At 38.9% G+C, this 23,017-nt stretch overlaps 1 protein-coding gene across 1 annotated transcript; it reads right to left on the bottom strand.

Moving 5' to 3' along the window:
- Positions 1-18,506: 18,506 nt before the first annotated feature.
- Positions 18,507-22,202, bottom strand: LOC149022215 (GPI-anchored protein LLG3-like). Its single transcript, XM_089150388.1, has 3 exons — positions 21,992-22,202; positions 21,815-21,871; positions 18,507-19,038 (listed from the first exon to the last, which is right to left on the bottom strand). Exons 1-3 carry the CDS (start codon positions 22,065-22,067, stop codon positions 18,674-18,676), a joined length of 498 nt encoding a protein of 165 aa, XP_089006514.1. The 5' UTR covers positions 22,068-22,202; the 3' UTR covers positions 18,507-18,673.
- Between the last annotated feature and the right edge of the window lie 815 nt (positions 22,203-23,017).

The following is a 23,017-nucleotide window of genomic DNA, read 5'->3' as shown; positions in this document are numbered from 1 at the left end:
ATACTCCAATAAAAATCCAAGAACGAACGAAAGAAGGAAGATCAAGAATCAAAAGTAATATCGAGTTCAGCGGAAGCAAAATAAGTAACTAAATAGTCTTCATCTTCAGGAGGCTTCATGCTCTGCAAGTTCATGTATCACTGTCTGTGCCACATCGGCTTCAAACGAGAAGGCTCTTTCATACGAATCATCTCCAACTTCCGACGTTGTGCAACCATCTGTACAGCTTTATATAATACATACAATGAAAGGAATGAGTTCCAACGAACTCGGTAAGGAACAAGCAATTCTCATATATATGTCAACACAATCCACGAATGCACATATGAAATGATATGGATGATATGCGGAAATATGAATGCTACTAAGATCTAACTATGCAAGTCTCTAATGGCTGACATGCTTTAAGATATACACCAGCCCTCCTTTGGGTAAGTCTCATCACTCGATCCGGCAAGGACCGGTTACCTCTGTAGGGATCCTGGGCAAAGGGGTAAGTCCACACCTGGCTCTCAAAACCGTGGCTGGGGGTTAAGTCAACACTCTCTCACCACGACCATTGGCAATGAGTACCGGCGCATGTCGGGGTTTCTAATCCAATGCAAGGTCATAATGGTAACATACTATATGAAGTCCAGATACTTCCCCTATGGCACCAACCAACTCGGTTCAAGTATCCTTCGCAACCTAGGAGTAAGAATCCTCACGGGACTGGCTACCTCTGTTGGACTCCACTCCTTAACCCTATGGTCATCCACATATTATTGGGGCGGATGCTCTCATGACTCCTCGCGACACCCGGTCCGCTCCTTGGACGTCCATGAGCCCAACCCTAACATATGCAACCCTACCATTACATGACCAATAGTGGACCACTGAGTCTCCGCACGGACTGGTTACCGCTGTTGGATGAAACATAGTCACGTCACCATTGTCACGGGTCACCCGGCTTCAATTCCCCTGCCGAAAGGGTAATAGCATGTGGGGTACCTAGCCATGCAATTCTAGACTCCTTAAGTATGTCATCAAGTAATCATGATAGTCTTTGGAGACATCAGCAGGCATGTGTCCCATTCCACAGCCTTCTGATATCCCAAGCCAAGATATCCCAATGGAATACCCCTTCCATCACAATCACACTACAACACTCTTTATCATACCATGAACAGTTGTGCAATATCATAAAAGATGAAGTACATCAAGGAATACCACAAACAACAAGTGTACAATAAGATTCACATGCTTTATACAATTACAGCAAGTTACATGATCAAAGAATAGTAAATAGAACAACAGAAACATCATGTATATGTAATTGCATATAAATAAGAATGCATGTCCTTACCTGTAATTTAGTAGAAGTCCTCTAACTTGCAATCCAAAAACTATTATAAGACTTTTATTTGAAACAGAGAACACCTAGGCATAGGGTTACAAGAATGTATAAGTCACATAAACCAAATTGAATCAAAACCGAAATCTATTTGGTCACTGTTTACCAGCCGGTCGCTTGTGCCGGTCGCTTAGGTTAAGCGACCGCCACTAGTGACCGCCCCAAAAACAGTGAGCTTCAATCCGAAACTCAGGCTTCTGATTACTCGATTTCAATCCGGTTTTCGAGTAATCTCATCCTAAGTCTCGAATTAAACACTCCCAAAGACAAAAGGGTAAGAGAAAGCAATCCCCTATCATCAGTGGATTATCCCTAACCCTCTCCTTTATTGAATTTTCCATCTCACAGAAGCAGGGTTCTGTTTATGGTTATTCCATCTCACGCAGAAAAAAAAGGGTAAAGAATAACCAAGGGGTAATCACAGGTGACGAGGAAAAAGGGTAAAACCAAACTAACGGAGATAAAAGAGTAGAGAACGAAGGGTTAGTTCAATACCTAACACCGGAAAGCCGTAGAAGAAGAGAACCGATCCTCCAAACCACCGTCGTACTCCGGAGACTCTTTCGGATCTTCCCCGCAGCCGTCTTAACTCCCAAATAAGAAATAACGAATAAAGTAATCGTTAAAGAGACGGAGTTTGCCTTTTATAGAAGTCTGGGGGCAAAATATGGCAAAATCCCCGAAAACAGACCAAGGCGGTCGCTTGGGCCGGTCGCTTAGGTTAAGCGACCGCCACTAGTAACCGCCCCCCATGAAATTTGTCATACAAGGGTGCTTTGCTCATGGGGTTGAAGACCAAGTACAACCAAACCCAAATGAAGACATGGGGGAGATCATAGTCCGAAAAATCAATCATAATAGGTTTGTAACAAAGAGGTTAGGGTTTCATCATAACATATGGCTCATGAAAAGGTTATGATCACGGAAAGAGAGGGAATGATTGTTATCAAGAAAATAGCAAGAAATCATAGGAAATCTAGTTTATGTTAACAGAAACATTACCCATGAGGTTTCCCTCACATGGAAGGTTACAAGAGGTTTCGGAAAGATCATTCAAGGGTTAGGGTTTCAAGGAATTTATTTGGCTAGGGTTAAGATCATGATGATGATCATAGATCTCAAAGAATAGAATGAGATCATGGAATAGATGGTTGCAAGAATGCATCATCTTCTTCCTGATCTCAAAAAGAACAAGAACGAAGAAAGAATAATTAGAAATCCTAATTAGGTTAAACATGGATCATGAAGAAAATATAGTGATCAAGTTTAGGCTAACACAAATATCACCCAAGGGAAAGAGAAACAAAGAATCAAGATTCACCCATGGGAAAGAGAAACAAAGAATGCACAATCAGAAAAAGTGTTGGGAAGTTTCCAACAAATAAAAGAACAATAGGGTTTCATATATGGTTACCTCTCATAAGAGTTGGTTACCTCTCATGAGAGTTACCCATAATTAATTCTCACAAAAAACAACCCGAGATAGATAAAGGAATATCTCATTAGTATTTCAAAATAAAGGATGGAATTAGGAAGGGTCTACTAATGAGAGAAAATAAGGTTCTCAATTAAAGTGAAGGGAAACAAATTCAAATCATACAATTAGGGATTTACTAACAAGAATCCGTGTATCCCACGAAAAGACTAGGGAGAATAAAGATTCACCCTTAGGGCACAGAATTTACAATCAAGAAAGGTTTTGGGGAGAGTCCAATGAATTAATAGAAAATAAAAGGGTTGCCAATTGTTCCAAAGAAAAACAAGGATCAACTCCTCAATCATGAGGACACAAGGGAAGGTCATGGTAATAATATGAGACCTTCCCCACAATAATAAAGATAGGTAGGAAATTAGGGAAAGTATCATTAAGAGCTTTGGTGGAATCAAATTCAAGGATCATCGCCATATGGCTTCAAAATCATAGAGTGAATTGGGGGATTCACTCTAGGGCTAAAAGAATTAAAGAAGAGGTCATTACAGTAGTGTAATACCCTTCTCATGATCAGAAACCTCGAAGTAGAGAAGAAAGAATGAATTAAAGAAGAAGCGAATTGAATACCAACCTTTTAGAAGAGAAACCGATGAAGAAATCGAAGAGATGCTTGAGGATCTTTCTTGGCTTCGAAGGAGAGGTTATAGGAATCTTCCCACGTTCTCCCAAGGCTTAGAAACAGATTGAGAGTGAAACACATGGAGTTCCCCCTTTTAAATAGCACAAAGAGTTCAAGAGTTACTAGGGTTTCACCAAACTGACCAAACTGACCCTGTTGGTTGATTGGTTGCCAAAGAGGAAGTTCAAAGGTCGATCCCACACTATCTAAAGGTTTAGAAACATAATGGAAATAGTTTACCACGAAATTAAAAGAAATAAAGCTTTTGAAAACCTTCAAAACAGATATTTACCAAAATGCCACTGCTCGGACAGCTTATTCAAAAATAGGGATTTAATGGGCTAAACTTCAATATTTTTGGATGGGCTTCTTTCAATACATCGTACTACTTACCTAGTATGGAGGGAAGTCTTCAAACCAGGTCCAACTAAGCTTTAGGTCCATCAACCAAGTTCTTCTTCACAAATAAATAGTTCAACACCAAATCAAGTAAGGTTTCCATAAGGAAACACCATCATCAATATCCATGGGTTTTGGGTCAAACACCATATCTTCTACTGAGATGGCCCACAAAGACATCTTCCTAAGATTTTCAAAGATAGAAAAACTGAAATCATGGTCAAACTTCAAAGTCAACATTAAATAAAACCCGACTTCACGCAAAACAGATCGGGTTTCCGGGCTAGATTTGGGCTGGGTGTCACATTCTCCCCCCCTTAAAATAATTTCGTCCTCGAAATTTGGAGAGTACTTGGTTTTCAAAGGAATGGAGATACATTGCTTTTATCTTGACTTTCTTCCCCCAAAAACAACGGAAAACAAATAACAATTTTTTTTTTTTTTTTGAAGAAAATCAATAGAGAAAATCTAACATGCTTTGAAATCAAATTGAAAGTATGACCATGGCTTCATGAAGATTTCACAAGGATCATGACGAAGATCAATATGAAGATCATAAAACCATAAGAATGAAAGGAGGTTGTAGAAGAGATGGTTGCAAGAATGCGACATCTTCTTCATAGCCTCAATCACAAAGAATAAAACATAGTAAGAGTAGATCAATACAATACAAGAGAGATTATTAATCTTTGATTGAATAAAAGGAGATGAAAAGTTTGAAGTCTTGAAACAATTAGAAGGAATAACAATTCATGAAGATCACACTTGATTTCTCTTCGAAATCATCATGTGGAGAATTTATAAGGTTATAGATTATATGTAGATCCACTTTAGAACAACAGGGATAGAAGGATTAGTCATGGGAATGATTTAAGATCACCCTCCTATCAAAGGGAGATAGAAGGCATTAAAAAATAGAAGAGAGAATAGGTTAGCTTCGGGGTAAACTTCTACCAAACGAAACTAGGTAACTTATACGGCAGAGAATATATTGAACAATGCATATGGTATGTATGCATTTGGCACAGAAGCGAGGTTAGGATTAGGTATGGAACACTGGACTCTTGGCTGACTTCTTAAACAGCTAAGAGGAATTCAAAACAAAGCAGATGATAAGAATGCGAGAGATGTAAAGGTGACAAATCGAACGAAGATAGGAACAAAGACTACGAATAACGAACATAAAGAAAAGTTTTCTAGGCTTCCCAAAAGATTCTAGGGTTTCCAAGGTCTTTCACAACACAGAACACGCAAGCAGAGATTATACGAGAATAAGAAAGCAATAGTCAAAACTTCAGATTAGATTTAGGCTCAGGATGAAGATGATGATGATGAGGGTATGTAATGATAAAGATGAGGATACTGAGGATGAGAATGAGCACTAGGATGAGGTTCAAGCTCAGGATGAGACTCAAGGTTAGGAGATTCAAGAAGATGAGGAGGAAACTATTCCAGCTCGACAGTTTGAGGTGAGAGGTCCATCAAATCCAACTTTCGAGGCACCGGGTGTGGTTTCTCAGTTGTCGGCAATAACTTCCACACAAGAAAGGATAGAGACTCAACAGGAGAGGATAGAGACACACATATACATTATAGAAGATTGACTAACACGAGTAGAGGAGGAGTCTCAAACTATGAAAGATCAGCTTGATTCTCAGAAACGATTACCTAGACAGGCAGTTCTAGGAATTCCTTTTATGTCAACACAGATGTATTCACTTTCAGAATTGTAAACCTAAGTGATTAGTGAAGTTAAATTTGTATCACTTGTGTTATTGTATATTATGCTTTTCTTTTGTTGCATTAATAATCGTTCAATGTTTAGTTATGACTTATAACTCATAACGACCACTCACAACCACTATTCCCAACGACAACTTAAAACAACAACTCCCGACTCGGACTCATATGACAACACATGACGACAACACATGACGACAACACGACTCGGACTCATATGACGACTTACTCCCAACAACATCTCACAACAAAACTCACTCACAAGGACAACTCATGACTCGACACAAACCATAACTTAAAACTGACAACTAAACTTTAACCCATGATTACTACCCAAGTACAAGTCATAAATTGTAATTATTGTGCATTATTCAAACTTGTGTATTATGCTTCATTTATTCAAGTTTCTAATCCAAGGTTCTCTATTATTCACCTCTAAGACAGCTTGAGTCACTTCTGGATCTATGACTCAGATTGCTCATCTAGTACTTGTATTAACTATTATTGACTTTGTAAAACCAAGGCTCTGATACCACTCTGTCACACCCCGCCCGCCAGGCCCGGGTTACCCGCCCGACAACCCGTGGGTGCGATCCGTCACAGGATCCATGGTTTTAGTCTATCAATAATAATAAATACAAATACATGAATCAAGAGCAAGAATAGTACAATAATCAATAAAAAGGTTACAGGAGTCCAAATACTCCAATAAAAATCCAAGAACGAACGAAAGAAGGAAGATCAAGAATCAAAAGTAATATCGAGTTCAGCGGAAGCAAAATAAGTAACTAAATAGTCTTCATCTTCAGGAGGCTTCATGCTCTGCAAGTTCATGTATCACTGTCTGTGCCACATCAGCTTCAAACGAGAAGGCTCTTTCATACGAATCATCTCCAACTTCTGACGTTGTGCAACCATCTGTACAGTTTATATAATACATACAATGAAAGGAATGAGTTCCAACGAACTCAGTAAGGAACAAGCAATTCTCATATATATGTCAACACAATCCACGAATGCACATATGAAATGATATGGATGATATGCAGAAATATGAATGCTACTAAGATCTAACTATGCAAGTCTCTAATGGCTGACATGCTTTAAGATATACACCAGCCCTCCTTTGGGTAAGTCTCATCACTCGATCCGGCAAGGACCGGTTACCTCTCGTAGGGATCCCGGGCAAAGGGGTAAGTCCACACCCGGCTCTCAAAACCGTGGCTGGGGGGTTAAGTCAACACTCTCTCACCACGACCATTGGCAATGAGTACCGGCGCATGTCGGGGTTTCTAATCCAATGCAAGGTCATAATGGTAACATACTATATGAAGTCCGAGATACTTCCCCTATGGCACCAACCAACTCGGTTCAAGTATCCTTCGCAACCTAGGAGTAAGAATCCTCACGGACCGGCTACCTCCGTTGGACTCCACTCCTTAACCCTATGGTCATCCACATATTATTGGGGCGGATGCTCTCATGACTCCTCGCGACACCCGGTCCGCTCCTTGGACGTCCATGAGCCCAACCCTAACATATGCAACCCTACCATTACATGACCAATAGTGGACCACTGAGTCTCCGCACGGACCGGTTACCGCTGTTGGATGAAACATAGTCACGTCACCATTGTCACGGGTCACCCGGCTTCAATTCCCCCGCCGAAAGGGTAATAGCATGTGGGGTACCTAGCCATGCAATTCTAGACTCCCTAAGTATGTCATCAAGTAATCATGATAGTGCTGGAGACATCAGCAGCATGTGTCCCATTCCACGACCTCTCCGATATCCCAAGCCAAGATATCCCAATGGAATACCCCTTCCATCACAATCACACTACAACACTCTTTATCATACCATGAACAGTTGTGCAATATCATAAAAGATGAAGTACATCAAGGAATACCACAAACAACAAGTGTACAATAAGATTCACATGCTTTATACAATTACAGCAAGTTACATGATCAAAGAATAGTAAATAGAACAACAGAAACATCATGTATATGTAATTGCATATAAATAAGAATGCATGTCCTTACCTGTAATTTAGTAGAAGTCCTCTAACTTGCAATCCAAAAACTATTATAAGACTTTTATTTGAAACAGAGAACACCTAGGCATAGGGTTACAAGAATGTATAAGTCACATAAACCAAATTGAATCAAAACCGAAATCTATTTGGTCACTCGTTTCACCGGCCGCTTGTGCCGGTCGCTTAGGTTAAGCGACCGCCACTAGTGACCGCCCCAAAAACAGATGAGCTTCAATCCGAAACTCGGGCTTCGATTACTCGATTTCAATCCGGTTTTCGAGTAATCTCATCCTAAGTCTCGAATTAAACACTCCCAAAGACAAAAGGGTAAGAGAAAGCAATCCCCTATCATCGCTGGATTATCCCTAACCCTCTCCTTTATTGAATTTTCCATCTCACGAGCTGTGGTTCTGTTTATGGTTATTCCATCTCACGCAGTAAAAAAAAGGGTAAAGAATAACCAAGGGGTAATCACAGTGACGAGGAAAAAGGGTAAAACCAAACTAACGGAGATAAAAGAGTAGAGAACGAAGGGTTAGTTCAATACCTAACACCAGAAAGCCAGAGAAGAAGAGAACTGATCCTCCAAACCACTGTCAGTACTCCAGAGACTCTTTCGGATCTTCCCCGCAGCCGTCTTAACTCCCAAATAAGAAATAACGAATAAAGTAATCGTTAAAGAGACGGAGTTTGCCTTTTATAGAAGTCTGGGGGCAAAATAGGGCAAAATCCCCCGAAACAGACCGGGCGGTCGCTTGGGCCGGTCGCTTAGGTTAAGCGACCGCCACTAGTAACCGCCCCCATGAAATTTGTCATACAAGGGTGCTTTGCTCATGGGGTTGAAGACCAAGTACAACCAAACCCAAATGAAGACATGGGGGAGATCATAGTCCGAAAAATCAATCATAATAGGTTTGTAACAAAGAGGTTAGGGTTTCATCATAACATATGGCTCATGAAAAGGTTATGATCACGGAAAGAGAGGGAATGATTGTTATCAAGAAAATAGCAAGAAATCATAGGAAATCTAGTTTATGTTAACAGAAACATTACCCATGAGGTTTCCCTCACATGGAAGGTTACAAGAGGTTTCCAGAAAGATCATTCAAGGGTTAGGGTTTCAAGGAATTTATTTGGCTAGGGTTAAGATCATGATGATGATCATAGATCTCAAAGAATAGAATGAGATCATGGAATAGATGGTTGCAAGAATGCATCATCTTCTTCCTGATCTCAAAAAGAACAAGAACGAAGAAAGAATAATTAGAAATCCTAATTAGGTTAAACATGGATCATGAAGAAAATATAGTGATCAAGTTTAGGCTAACACAAATATCACCCAAGGGAAAGAGAAACAAAGAATCAAGATTCACCCATGGGAAAGAGAAACAAAGAATGCACAATCAGAAAAAGTGTTGGGGAGTTTCCAACAAATAAAAGAACAATAGGGTTTCATATATGGTTACCTCTCATAAGAGTTGGTTACCTCTCATGAGAGTTACCCATAATTAATTCTCACAAAAACAACCCGAGATAGATAAAGGAATATCTCATTAGTATTTCAAAATAAAGGATGGAATTAGGAAGGGTCTACTAATGAGAGAAAATAAGGTTCTCAATTAAAGTGAAGGGAAACAAATTCAAATCATACATTTAGGGATTTACTAACAAGAATCCGTGTATCCCACCTAAAAGACTAGGGAGAATAAAGATTCACCCTTAGGGCACAGAATTTACAATCAAGAAAGGTTTTGGGGAGAGTCCAATGAATTAATAGAAAATAAAAGGGTTGCCAATTGTTCCAAAGAAAAACAAGGATCAACTCCTCAATCATGAGGACACAAGGGAAGGTCATGGTAATAATATGAGACCTTCCCCACAATAATAAAGATAGGTAGGAAATTAGGGAAAGTATCATTAAGAGCTTTGGTGGAATCAAATTCAAGGATCATCGCCATATGGCTTCAAAATCATAGAGTGAATTGGGGGATTCACTCTAGGGCTAAAAGAATTAAAGAAGAGGTCATTACAGTAGTGTAATACCCTTCTCATGATCAGAAACTCAGAAGTAGAGAAGAAAGAATGAATTAAAGAAGAAGCGAATTGAATACCAACCTTTTAGAAGAGAAACCGATGAAGAAATCTGAAGAGATGCTTGAGGATCTTTCTTGGCTTCGAAGGAGAGGTTATAGGAATCTTCCCACGTTCTCCCAAGGCTTAGAAACAGATTGAGAGTGAAACACATGGAGTTCCCCCTTTTAAATAGCACAAAGAGTTCAAGAGTTACTAGGGTTTCACCAAACTGACCAAACTGACCCTGTTGGTTGATTGGTTGCCAAAGAGGAAGTTCAAAGGTCGATCCCACACTATCTAAAGGTTTAGAAACATAATGGAAATAGTTTACCACGAAATTAAAAGAAATAAAGCTTTTGAAAACCTTCAAAACAGATATTTACCAAAATGCCACTGCTCGGACAGCTTATTCAAAAATAGGGATTTAATGGGCTAAACTTCAATATTTTTGGATGGGCTTCTTTCAATACATCGTACTACTTACCTAGTATGGAGGGAAGTCTTCAAACCAGGTCCAACTAAGCTTTAGGTCCATCAACCAAGTTCTTCTTCACAAATAAATAGTTCAACACCAAATCAAGTAAGGTTTCCATAAGGAAACACCATCATCAATATCCATGGGTTTTGGGTCAAACACCATATCTTCTACTGAGATGGCCCACAAAGACATCTTCCTAAGATTTTCAAAGATAGAAAAACTGAAATCATGGTCAAACTTCAAAGTCAACATTAAATAAAACCCCGACCGAACATTCCCGGAGAACACCCCCCCCAAAAAAAACCCAAAATAAAACCACAAGGGTGTATGAAGAAAGGTACCCCCCAACCCCCCCCCCTCACTTCCCCGACCCCCCCCCACCCGTGGGTGCGATCCGTCACAGGATCCATGGTTTTAGTCTATCAATAATAATAAATACAAATACCTGTAATCAGGAGCAAGAATAGTGCAATAATTAATAAAAAGGTTACAAGAGTCCAAATACTCCAATAAATATCCAAGAAATAATCAAAGGAAAGAATCAAGAATCAAATGTAATATCGAGTTCAGCGGAAGCAAAATAAATAACTAAGTAATCTTCATCTTCAGGAGGCTTCATGCTCTGCAAGTTCATGTACCATTGTCTGTCTCACATCAGCTTCATACGAGAAAGCTCTTTCATATGAATCATCTCCAACTTCCGACATTGTGCAACCATCTGTACAGTTTATATAATACATACAATGAAAGGAATGAGTTCCAACGAACTCAGTAAGGAACAAGCAATTCTCATATATATGTCAATACAATCCACGAATGCACAGATGAAATGATATGGATGGTATGCAGAAATATGAATGCGACTAAGATCTAACTATGCAAGTCTCTATAAGCTGACATGCTTTAAGATATACACCAGCCCTCCTCTGGGTAAGTCTCATCACTCTGATCCGGCAAGGACTGGTTACCTCTGTAGGGATCCTGGGCAAAGGGGTAAGTCCACACCTGGCTCTCAAACCATGGCTAGGGGTTAAGTCAACACTCTCTCACCACGACCATTGGCAATGAGTACTGGCGCATGTCGGGGTTTCTAATCCAATGCAAGTCATAATGGTAACATACTATATGAAGTCCAGATACTTCCCCTATGGCACCAACCAACTCGGTTCAGTATCCTTCGCAACCTAGGAGTGAGAATCCTCACGGACTGGATACCTCTGTTGGACTCCACTCCTTAACCCTATGGTCATCCACATATTATTGGGCCTGATGCTCTCATGACTCCTCGCGACACCCGGTCCGCTCCTTGGACGTCCATAAGCCCAACCCTAACATATGCAACCCTACCATTACATGACCAATAGTGGACCACTGAGTCTCCGCACGGACTGGTTACCGCTGTTGGATGAAACATAGTCACGGGTCACCCGGCTTCAATTCCCCTGCCGAAAGGGTAATAGCATGTGGGGTACCTAGCCATACAATTCTAGACTCCCTAAGTATGTCATCAAGTAATCATGATAGTCTGGAGACATCAGCAGCATGTGTCCCATTCCACAGTCTTCTGATATCCCAAGCCAAGATATCCCAATGGAATACCCCTTCCATCACAATCACACTACATCACTCTTTATCATATCATGAGCAGTTGTGCAATATCATAAAAGATGAAGTACATCAAGGAATACCACAAACAGCGAGTATACGATAAGATTCACATGCTTTATACAATTACAGCAAGATACATGATCAAAGAATAGTAAATAGAACAACAGAATCATCATGTATATGTAATTGCATATAAATAAGAATGCATATCCTTACCTGTAATTATGTAAAACTCCTCTAACTTGAATTCCAGAAACTATTATAAGACTTCTACTTGAAATAGAGAACACCTATATAGAGGGTTACAAGAATATAAAAGAGTCAAGAGTCAAAACAAATCCAAAATCAAACTTACACAGACACTGGAAACCGGCCGGTCGCTTGAGCTGGTCGCTTAGGTTGAGCGACCGCCACTAGCGACCGCCCCAAAAACAGAGAGTTTCAAATCTGAAACTCAGGCTTTTGATCATCCGTTTTCAATCCGGATTTCGAGTGATCATGGCCAAAGTCTCGAATCTAACACTCCAAGAGACACTAGGTGAAAAGAAACCTAATAATTATCATAAATGGATTACCCAGAAACTTTCCCCTTGACTAGATCCATCCATTAACAAATGCAGGGATTCGTTTCTGGACAGGATCTCATCAAGAACATTGGAAAGGGAGTACAACAAATCAAATGGGTAACCACTAACAAAAAGGAGATGGGTTCATATCAATCAGAGGTTAAAAAGAAGAGAATTGCAGATGGAGATTCATTACCTTAATCAGAATCACCAAGAATAGAAGAGAAAAGGTTTCATATCATTAACAACACTTCAGACCTGAATCCCGTACGTTTCCACAGCCACCTAATCGCCCAAAATAGTAATCCCGAACATAATAATGCGTTAATAGGGCGAGGGATGCTATTTATAACGATCAGGGGGCAAAATAGGGCAAAACCCCGAAAACAGAACCTGGCGGTCGCTCCAGGCGGTCGCTTGGTTCAATCGACCGCCACTAGCAACCGCCCCCATGTATATTGCTATACAAGGGTGCTTTGCTCATGGGGTTGAAGACCAAGTACAACCTAACCCAAATGAAGACATGGGGGAGATCATAGTCTGAAAAATCAATCTCAATAGGTCAATAATAAAGGGGTTAGGGTTTCATCATAACATATGGCTCGTGAAAAGGTTATGATCACGGAAAGAGAGGGAATGATTGTTATCAAAATAACAAGAAATCATAGGAAATCTAGTTTAGGTTAATAGAAACATTACCCATGAGGTTTCCCTCACATGGAAGGTTACAAAAGGTTTCCAGAAAGATCATAAAAGGATTAGGGTTTCAAGGAATTTATTTGGCTAGGGTTAAGATCATGATGATGATCATAGATCTCAAAGAATAGAATGAGATCATGGAATAGATGGTTGCAAGGATGCATCATCTTTTTCCTGATCTCAATCAAGAACAAGAACGAAGAAAGAATAATTAGAAATCCTAATTAGGTTAAACATGGATCATGAAGAAAATATAGTGATCAAGTTTAGGTTAACACAAATATCACCCAAGGGAAAGAGAAACAACAAATCAAGATTCACCCATGGGAAAAAGAAACAAAGAATGCACAATCTGAAAAAGTGTTGGGAAGTTTCCAACAGATAAAAGAACATTAGGGTTTCAGATATGGTTACCTCTCATGAGAGTTACCCATAACTAACTCCCACAAAAACAACCCAAGATAGATAAAGGAACAACTCATTAGTATTTCAAAATAAAGAATGGAATTAGGAAGGGTCTACCAATGAGAGAAAATAAGGTTCTCAATTAAAGTGAAAAGGAAAGAAATTCAAATCATATAATTAGGGATTTACTAACAAGAATCCGTGTATCCCACGAAAAGACTAGGGAGAATAAAGATTCGCCCTAAGAATTTACAATCAAGAAAGGTTTTGGGGAGGGTCCAATGAATTAATAGAAAATAAAAGGGTTGCCAATTGGTTACCCTCTCATGAGAGTTACCCAAGAATTTCCCCTCAAAATCTCTCCCTTCTGGCTTCCAATGGTCCAAGGAAAATTAGGGATCAACTCCTCAATCATGAGGACACAAAGGAAGGTCATGGTAATAATATGAGACCTTCCCCACAATAATAAAGATAGGTAGAAAATTAGGGAAAGTATCATTAAGAGCTTTGGTGGAATCAAATTCGAGGATCATCGCCATATGGCTTCAAGATCATAGAGTGAATTGTGGAATTCACTCTAGGGCTAAAAGAATTACAGAAGAGGTCATTACAGCAGTGTAATACCCTTCTCAAAATCAGAATATCAGAAGTAGAGAAGAAAGAATGAATTAAAGAAGAAACGAATTGAATACTAACCTTTTAGAAGAGAAACCGATGAAGAAATCAGAACAGATGCTTGAGGATCTTCCTTGGCTTCGAAGGAGAGGATCTAGGGATCTTCCCACGTTCTCCCAAGGCTTAGAAACAGATTGAGAGTGAAACACATGGAGTTCCCCCTTTTAAATAGCACAAAGAGTCCAAGAATTACTAGGATTTCACCAAACTGACCAAACTGACCCTGTTGGTTGATTGGTTGCAAAAGAGGAAGTTCAAAGGTCGATCCCACACTATCTAGAGGTTTAGAAACATGGTGGGAATAGTTTACCACGAAATTAAAAGAAATAAAGCTTTTAAAAACCATCAAAACAGAAAATTACCAAAATGCCACTGCCTGGACAACTTATTCAAAACAAAGGATTTAATGGGCCTATCTTCAATATTTTTGGATGGGCTTCTTTCAACACATCATACTACTTACCTAGTATGGAGGGAAGTCTTCAAACCAGGTCCAACTAAGCTTTAGGTCCATCAATCAAGTTCTTCTTCACAAATAAATAGTTCAACACCAAATCAAGTAAGGTTTCCATAAGGAAACACCATCATCAATATCCATGGGTTTTGGGTCAAACACCATATCTTCTACTGAGATGGCCTACAAAGACATCTTCCTAAGATTTTCAAAGATAGTAAAACTGAAATCACGGTCAAACTTCAAAACCAAAAAAAAAAAAAAATAAAATTCCCCAAAAAAGACCGGTTTTCCGACCAGATTTGAATTTGTTCCCCCCCACCCCACCCAAAAAAAAAAAAAAACCAATACCAATTTTTAAACCACCAACCACCCCCCCCCCCCCACCCCCTCCTCCTCTCCCCCCCCCCCCCCCCCCCCACCAACCACTCACCCACCCCCCCCCTTCCCTCCACCCTCTTATCCTTTTTTTTTTGGGGGGGGTGAGTGAGTCTTCACTCCTGTATCCAACCTCGTATTTGAATCGGTTGTACTTTTCTGTGGTCTGTCAAACCGATCATCCCGCCTAGGCAGATCGTCGATTCTCCTAGGCCCTCGATCACCTTCACGAAAGTTTTGACCGATATTCCGATCTTCAGTCAATCTCTGATCCCATGGTAATACACGCCTCCTTGCATCACGATGATCAGGTTCTTGTGGTAATACCACTCGTCTAGTTAGCACGCGGAGTGCTTGACTTACTTCCAAAAGTTGGATCTTCACTTGATTCAATTGATCTTGGAGTGTCTCTGGAGGATCGTGTCCCCCTTGACCGCCATCCACTTCGAGAGGTGGTAAACTTCCCTGAGGAATGTCTGGATTATTTTCTCCAGGAATTTGAACACCAGTATCGAGTAGTGCGGCTGCTGCTACTGCTGATCTAGTCACCATAGCTTTCTGAATCGTTCCCACAGACGGCACTAAATGATGCGTCCAAAATCTTCTCAGCCCTTAGATCTCCTTAGAATGACCTGCAAAACGAAAGCGTCAGATGTGGCCCGACCGCTGGGGTCGGGAGTCCACCTCCGAAGGCTAAGTCAGTCGATGAACTTAATCACAAACGGCTTTGCTAGAAGCACAGAGCTAAGGAATGAATAACTAAAAAACAATTTAGATCAAATGTGGTTGTATGGATTTGGATCTCTCCTCCCCTTTACCTTGTAGGTAAGTGGTGTTTATATAGTGTACATTCGAATCTTCTTCGTTGGGTGTAATTGAGCCTTCTTCGGATAGTCGTTGGATTCTAACAGTTAGATCCGTTGAGTGATAGACTTCTACTAGTTTGAACTAGTAGAGGACTCCTGAGATAACCTCACGGTTATTTGATGATTATCCCTTCAACAGCGATAAGTGACAGCCGCCAAGTTGTGTCTGCCATCATTAACCTAATCCATAAGTTGGATTAGGGCATGCTTGTTGCTGATTTAGTTTTCTTCTTCAACAAGCTACCTCCTGGACCCGGCTCGCTCGGAAGTGAGTCGATTCCTTTCGTCTCGACCGGAGTCGAAGATCAAACCAAGTATGAACCAGGTTCGATCATATTTTCTCCACATCAACTAATTAACTAAACTAAACGATCCTAATCTATACGTCAAATGCAATTGAATTGAAATGAAAAATAAATTAAACACAATCAATACATAAATGAAAGACAGGAAAAAAAATGCGAATAATAAAAATAAAAAGGAAAAAAAACGTAAAACCAGTTAGTATGTTAAAGCAGTCAGTAAAATTTAGTTCATAGCTAAAATGCAGATGCAACACCACCCGTCACCAAAAGCAGAGGCACGCTTGTAGGCTTGCTCCGGTTATGTGGTCCGAGATGATGAATGAATAGGCAGAAAGTAAATAACAAAGCAATAAACAAAGCAATAAAAGGAAAAGGAAGCCTTAACCAAAGAGAGGCACGACTATAGGCATCTCTGATCATGGATCCAGGGGAAGGGAGAACAATAAATAATGCTGAAAGTAAATCCTAAATTAAGAATATGGAGGGGTAGATAGAAGCGGGAATGGAGGGAGGAGAGAAGATTAATAAAGAAGGTTACTTACTTGCGAATTGAACAAATGATTCGAATCTCAACCAACCCTAACAACTAGATCTAGATCTAGAATGATCTAAATCTGCAATTGCTAGACCCAGAGAAAAATGAATCTAAAAACTTGAAACTTGAACTTGAATTGCATTACATAAAAAAATAAAACCTAAACATTGAATCTAGAAATTTAAATCTCACAAATGCAAGCAAGGAAAACTAGAGAAAGCCTAAATAAACTGAAGAGAGAAGAAAGAATGCTTCTACTAAGCTCTCGAACACGTTCTCCTTTGATGGAGTATGCTCTCCTTTTATAGAGTTTACATCAGATATGAGTACGGCTGAATTTGAATAAAACCCAGGGTTTCTATCTGACTTAGCCACTTCGGGTTTTGACGTAGTAATCACGCCAACATAGAGAGATCAGATGCATAATTCCACCGTTGGATTTGAGGTTTAAGTAGTCGTGAAGCTCTCCTCCAAAAATCAGCACGATCGGACATCGGATGACCGTTCGGTGAAGGGTTTGATCGAAAGTAGACAGAGGCATTCAAAAACGGGATTTTTCCTCTTTTTCTTTCTGAATATGATTTTTTTCCTCCTTTTTCTTTCTTTAATTAAATCCAAGATAGGAAATAAGATATTGAGGTATGCAAGGACTCTTATCCATTTAGACTCTCTCAATAATATCTCTGTAGATTTGATTTAAAATCTTAGCCGTAGATCAATTCTCTTATCCATTTAGACTCTCTCAATAATATCTCTGTAGATTTGATTTAAAATCTTAGCCGTAGATCAATTTTGCCTTCTTTATCTCTTCAATATTTCGGAGTTGGCCCATAATCATACATCTCTAGCCCATCTTGCTCCAGATCAGATCCATTTTCGCATTTGAGAATTTGAATGAACTTCTTAACGTGTAAAATAGCATGATTTAAGCCCAAAACTCCAAATATTTGCTTAAATCTTAAAAAGTCCTAAAATCTGCAAAAACAATATAAAACCCAAGGTAACTCCACTCTAAGTGTATAAAATGCATGCTTTATGCCTTAAGATTTCACACATAAATGTGCTCATCAATGTCTATGTTCGTTGGTTGGAGGAGAGGATGTTACAAGCATAGTACTACTCAGCTCATAGGATGAATCCACTCTTGGCACTCCTCTTAACACTAAGTAGTATTTTCCTTTTATTGTCAACTATTTTGAAGTTAGAAATTATATATTGAATGTTATGTGCTTAAGTAGTTAAGTTTATAATGTATTTTTTGGACAACTCTACATTGACATTATGTACATTGAATGGCATGTTTACATTGATTTTTTAGCAAAATATAACAAATGTATTTTTTATACTCTAATTGGCTTAATTACAGGATCCCATCCCAAGATATTCTCTAAAACCTGTCAAAACTAGTATGGAAAAGTCATCGGTTTCTTCGAAATTTTCCAAGTTTCCACCTAAGTTTCCCATTTTCACCCGGTCGAAACTTGAGTTTCCCTCGAATTTTTTACCATGTTGTCATGATTATAGGATAAATTGTCTCTTCAAGAATTTTTTTACTTAACCCATGTCGCAACAAACAATGTTTTTTGTCAGTTATACTCAGGGGTGGAACAGCTTGTCCCAGTGACTTGGAGTCGAAGTTAGTTTTCAAGTGCACGTTTGGTTATCTTGAAGCTCTTGTTCAAGAGAAACCACTGATCCTTTGGTGTAGGGGTTCACTTCATAAGTAAACAATGTGTATGGAACTTCTTTAAGCAACAGGTAAATACATGATTAAGGAGTAATGTGAATCAAAGAATTCGTTCTAATAAGAAAATTTCGATACATAATAATACAAAACCACAAGGAGGAAAGGAAAAAAGAGAACCAAAAAACAGACACAAAAGCAAGCTACAGAACAACACAACTGCCTGAATTAGCAGTAGAATATTGACATTAACCTAAATTTGATCTTCACAACATCTGAATGAGTAACACTAGGGACCCAACCAAAAGACCTAAGAAATGTGGTACTGCTTGACCCATAAAAGCTCCGTTGGCATTGAGATCTTCAGATGGTGGTGGTGCATCAGTACATGCAAGCCCTCTCTTGTCACCTTTGCACTCGCTAGAAAATAAACCAGGTGGGTACTTTCCATAGAGGTTAATGTAACTGAACATGGTTGAAGCACAGTCATTGGTGGGGTCATTCAACTGTTCCGCATAGGGGCATGCAAATTCTGTTAAGGCTGCACAACAGAGCTTGGCAGCGTACTGAGGTCCTTTGCATTGGCTCGTAATTATTGTATAATTCAGGAACTCAAAGCTTACTGTGCAACCTGTAAATGACAAGGGTAAAACTTGAATGAGCTGCATTTTAGGATCTAGCTGATACAACCATTTGAATATTATGTTAACCCAAGAAATCCTTTAGATCAGGAGGCATATATTAATTTTTGTCAAAACTCTACAGTCAGTTAATGCTGCTAGACCCAAGTCCTGATTGAGTAAGAGGGTTAGTGTGTCAAAATCAGTGGCCAGCATTTTTAAAACACTAACAACCTTTTAGCAAGTTCATCAAATGTAAGAGAATTTCTAGAATACACAGACCAAGATCAATAGGTTGTCAGATATCACAAATTGTGTATAAACTACTGCACCTCCATTCTTAGTTTTTGTTTTGTACCATCTAGTTGGCAAACATGGACCACAAACTCAGAAAGCTGTGAAAACATTATTGGAAGCTCCATCCATATTATCTGGCAACTTACTATGGAGAGAGATACTTCCGTGGAAATAATATATTGAATCCTCCACATCAGCACTCTATTGGTTGTATCATCACTTAAAATCCATAAAAAAGGTTATCTCTTGTCAAGCATCTTGCCAACATGTAGAGAAGGTTGAGTGGTTAAATCTGATTGCCAACTGAGCACCCCTTCAACTGGCTACATGTCAAATTTCGTGGCTAATGGTCTCAACACATGTAGAGATTAAGGATTAGAAACCACGAGGAAATCTAGAAATGCAGGTAAGGAACAAAAGGTAAAACTGGAGGAAACCAAATAACAGGATTAAATTTGATCAAATCTGGCCCAAACCTCATTCAGTCGTCTAATAGGGACAGGGAATGAGACAGCAAACTTTGATTCATATCCAATGGCAGGTAATGAAGTTATCATAGTGACTAACAAAAATAAAAATTCAGATTCAAAAACTAATAACCAAGAGCCAACACTGGCAAGTTAAAACTCACATAAAAACATTGGTTAGAGTAGGAAACTAAATTGGAAAGGAAGGGATAACAAATAAGGGTGATTTCCTACCTGGGAGAGGAAAATGGTAAATGCATGGTAGTAGGCCAGAAACAACTAAATGCTTTGCTACTCAGACAATAAGAGACATTTGAATGGTTTTGGTTAGCACCCCTAAAAATGGAAGACCAGCAACGGTCCAGGCAGAAGGTAAAGATTTAGGTTTGGTTTTTCTGTGCCTTTTCCTAATCTTCTGCTTGCTCTGGATTTCTAAATTAGAGACATTAATTCACCCCCTTCTGGGCTACATATGGCCACAACAAAAGCTGCCATTTTCTGACTGTCCTATGGCTATTAAAACTTTGCTAATCCACCACCTGAAGCGGTCTGTTGACCTCCTAGCTGAAATAGCCATTAGTTGACCGTTGTAAGGTGGTGTTTGATTAAGCCAGTCAACTGTTTGCAGGAAAACACCATTGGCTTTTTCAGTCGAGTTTCCTGAGACAGATCTGGAATCTGATCAGCTGTGCAGTGCAATCTTTCTAATCAGATAAATGGTCAACTTTATTCCTAAGAGACTGATTGATCCAATTTATAAAGTGAGTCACTAATCCATTATAAGGTACTAAGGCTTTACTAGGCCATTTGATATGATTACAAGAGACAAAGTGTAAAAGCCTAACCTATGTAGGTATGGCCTTCGATTCCATCATCTCATTATTGTGCTAACTCCTTCAGTCCTTCCACATCAATGGCATTCATCAATTCGTGACGAACTGTCAAGGCATGACTTGCTTGAGAATCTTGTATTTGGTTTACTCCAAAATGCTTGAGTTCTCATGACTTACCAGTCTGAACTCTTTACACCTTGGACACTTGATTAACTCTATCTTTGCTTCTACTCTGATGCTTCTTTAGATGTGTTTAGCTACAGAAATCGTGCCCACAAATAACAAGGAATTCAGTTGGGTTGTCTTTACATTTCAATTCAATCAGATAAGTTTGCACCCCTTTCCCCCATCTCCCGACTTCCAACTCTGATTGTAATACCCATGAGAGGCCAAATGAAGGTCTCCTTCCAACCATATTTAAATTATAATTGTCATTAATGTCTATTTCCCAGTTTCTAACCTCAAGTACTTGGCGATCTTGCCTGGCTTTACAAGACATGAGAGAGTTCGGTCAACCCATAACAATTACTCAAAAGAAAAATCCCAAACATATAACTGGCCTTGTATATCATCAGAATTATTTCCAGACACCCCAAAAAGAGGTTGCAATCCAAGTGCACCCCCAAAACACACGTCCCTTCCACCTCCAAATACCAACCACATAAGAAAAAGATTAAAAAAAAAAAAAAGGAATTTTTCATGTAATTTTATCTTTAGATTTCTTCAATTCAATATTCATTCATTTTAAACAACAACCCGGTAACTCAGTCGGCAAGAAGATCAATCTAACGAACTAACGGATCCAATGCAATTTTTCAGTTTTTTTTTTTTTTTTTTTTTTTTTTTTTTAATTTCCGGACATTGGAAGTTCCTTATTTCTTCCCCTTTAAGATATGTCCTTAATTTGGAGGAAAATATCTACCCAAAAAAAAAATTGGAGGAAAATATATACCATTAGAAATGGTAAGCCATAATATCTAATCAAAGCAATACTATCTTTCCCTTTTTATAACAAGCTAACATGCAGGGGTTCTTACAACTAAGTAAAAACAATTTTTTTCTCTATTATAACTAAATTGCAACAAATCGAATCCAAGACAAGATTTGCATTCGAATAACCAGAACGGTAATGAGAAATTACTCTAAATAATAATAACAATAAATTAATTAGAGGGGAGGGAGGAACTAACTCTTTTTAGCCTGAAGGAGGGATCGGCCAGTCGATTCATGGGATTCAAATACATTGTCTGCAAAAAATAAAAAATAAAAACTCAAAGGATAAGAAAACTAAAAAGAAGACCCAAAACGAAAAAAGAAACATCTTGTGAGAGAGAAAGAGAAAACTATGTTTAAGGGTTGAGAATTACTTGAAATGATGCTCGAAGCCGCCAAGCCAGTCGAGAGGAAAAACAGAAATGCAAACGAGCAGTGGTTCCATGTCATGGTTGAATCAAAAGAAAAGAGCTCTCGCGATCTCGTTCCTCTCTTGTATCCTTACAGAGAGGAACTCAATAACCAAACGCAGAGGGAGAGAAAATTGAAGCGAGCGAGAAAGAAAGACTTACGCGTTTCCGCTCGGTGGGGATAACGGAAATTACTAAATTCTTTTTGACAGCTAATTTCCTTTGTATGTGGGGTACGATTATGAAGTCTATGGACCGTTGGATTAAAGTCGGCTGGCAACATAGAAATCTTGAAATTTACCTAAACGACCTTCTGATTCTAATCCAACGGTGAAACCCTTGAAATTTGCTATTTTAATATTACCCATTAAATAGCTAATACCACGTAAGGTGCCAGCTAGCTCCGTTAATGGCGGAAATGCCGGCTCTTGCCGTTTGGTTTGCCTTTAATTTTATTTTTATACAAAAAATAATTATTTTTTTTTCCTGAATCCGAAGAGTTTATATATAGGGGATGAGGGAATATTACCAATATAGGTGCTGCCGGGATGGATGAGAACCCAAATCCTCCCGGTGGGACGTTGGGCTTTTAACCGCTCTACTAATCCACCATTGGCACATATATTAATAATATTTTCTAAAATTACTATAGTTTAATTACTACTTTATCCCCTATACTTTTTAAAATTATTAATTCTACCTTCAACTTTGCCTATAATTATTATTGCCCCATACCATTAAATTTTGTTAGTTAAATGATGACATAATATTTAAAAATTTCAAATTAACCATATGTTTTATATTGCTTATTTACACTTTGTATTAAATTACATTACTAACCTTAGTAATTAGGGAAAATTTAAACCTAATTAAACAATCTTATTTTCTAATCAAAAGAAAAAGAGAAAAGAAAAGGAAACTTGTTAGAAAATGTCATGTCAGCATTGCCACATTAGCTTCCATTAGTTTTGATAATAACAAACACGAATT

Source organism: Hakea prostrata, chromosome 3 (genome assembly GCF_041222555.1).
Source record: "Hakea prostrata isolate BN-2017 chromosome 3, UWA_Hpros_2, whole genome shotgun sequence".
In the NCBI taxonomy this organism is placed as follows: Eukaryota; Viridiplantae; Streptophyta; class Magnoliopsida; order Proteales; family Proteaceae; genus Hakea; species Hakea prostrata.
This window is presented reverse-complemented; position numbering and strand designations above follow the sequence as displayed.

Bases quoted from the DNA above. Each gene is read 5' to 3' on its own strand.
- LOC149022215 (XM_089150388.1), bottom strand. From the start codon at position 22,067: ATGACATGGAACCACTGCTCGTTTGCATTTCTGTTTTTCCTCTCGACT. The intron at 21,872-21,991 runs GTAATTCTCAAC...TATTTTTTGCAG, and splicing joins GGCTTCGAGCATCATTTCAA to ACAATGTATTTGAATCCCAT. The intron at 19,039-21,814 runs GTTAGTTCCTCC...TGTCATTTACAG, and splicing joins CCTCCTTCAGGCTAAAAAGA to GTTGCACAGTAAGCTTTGAG.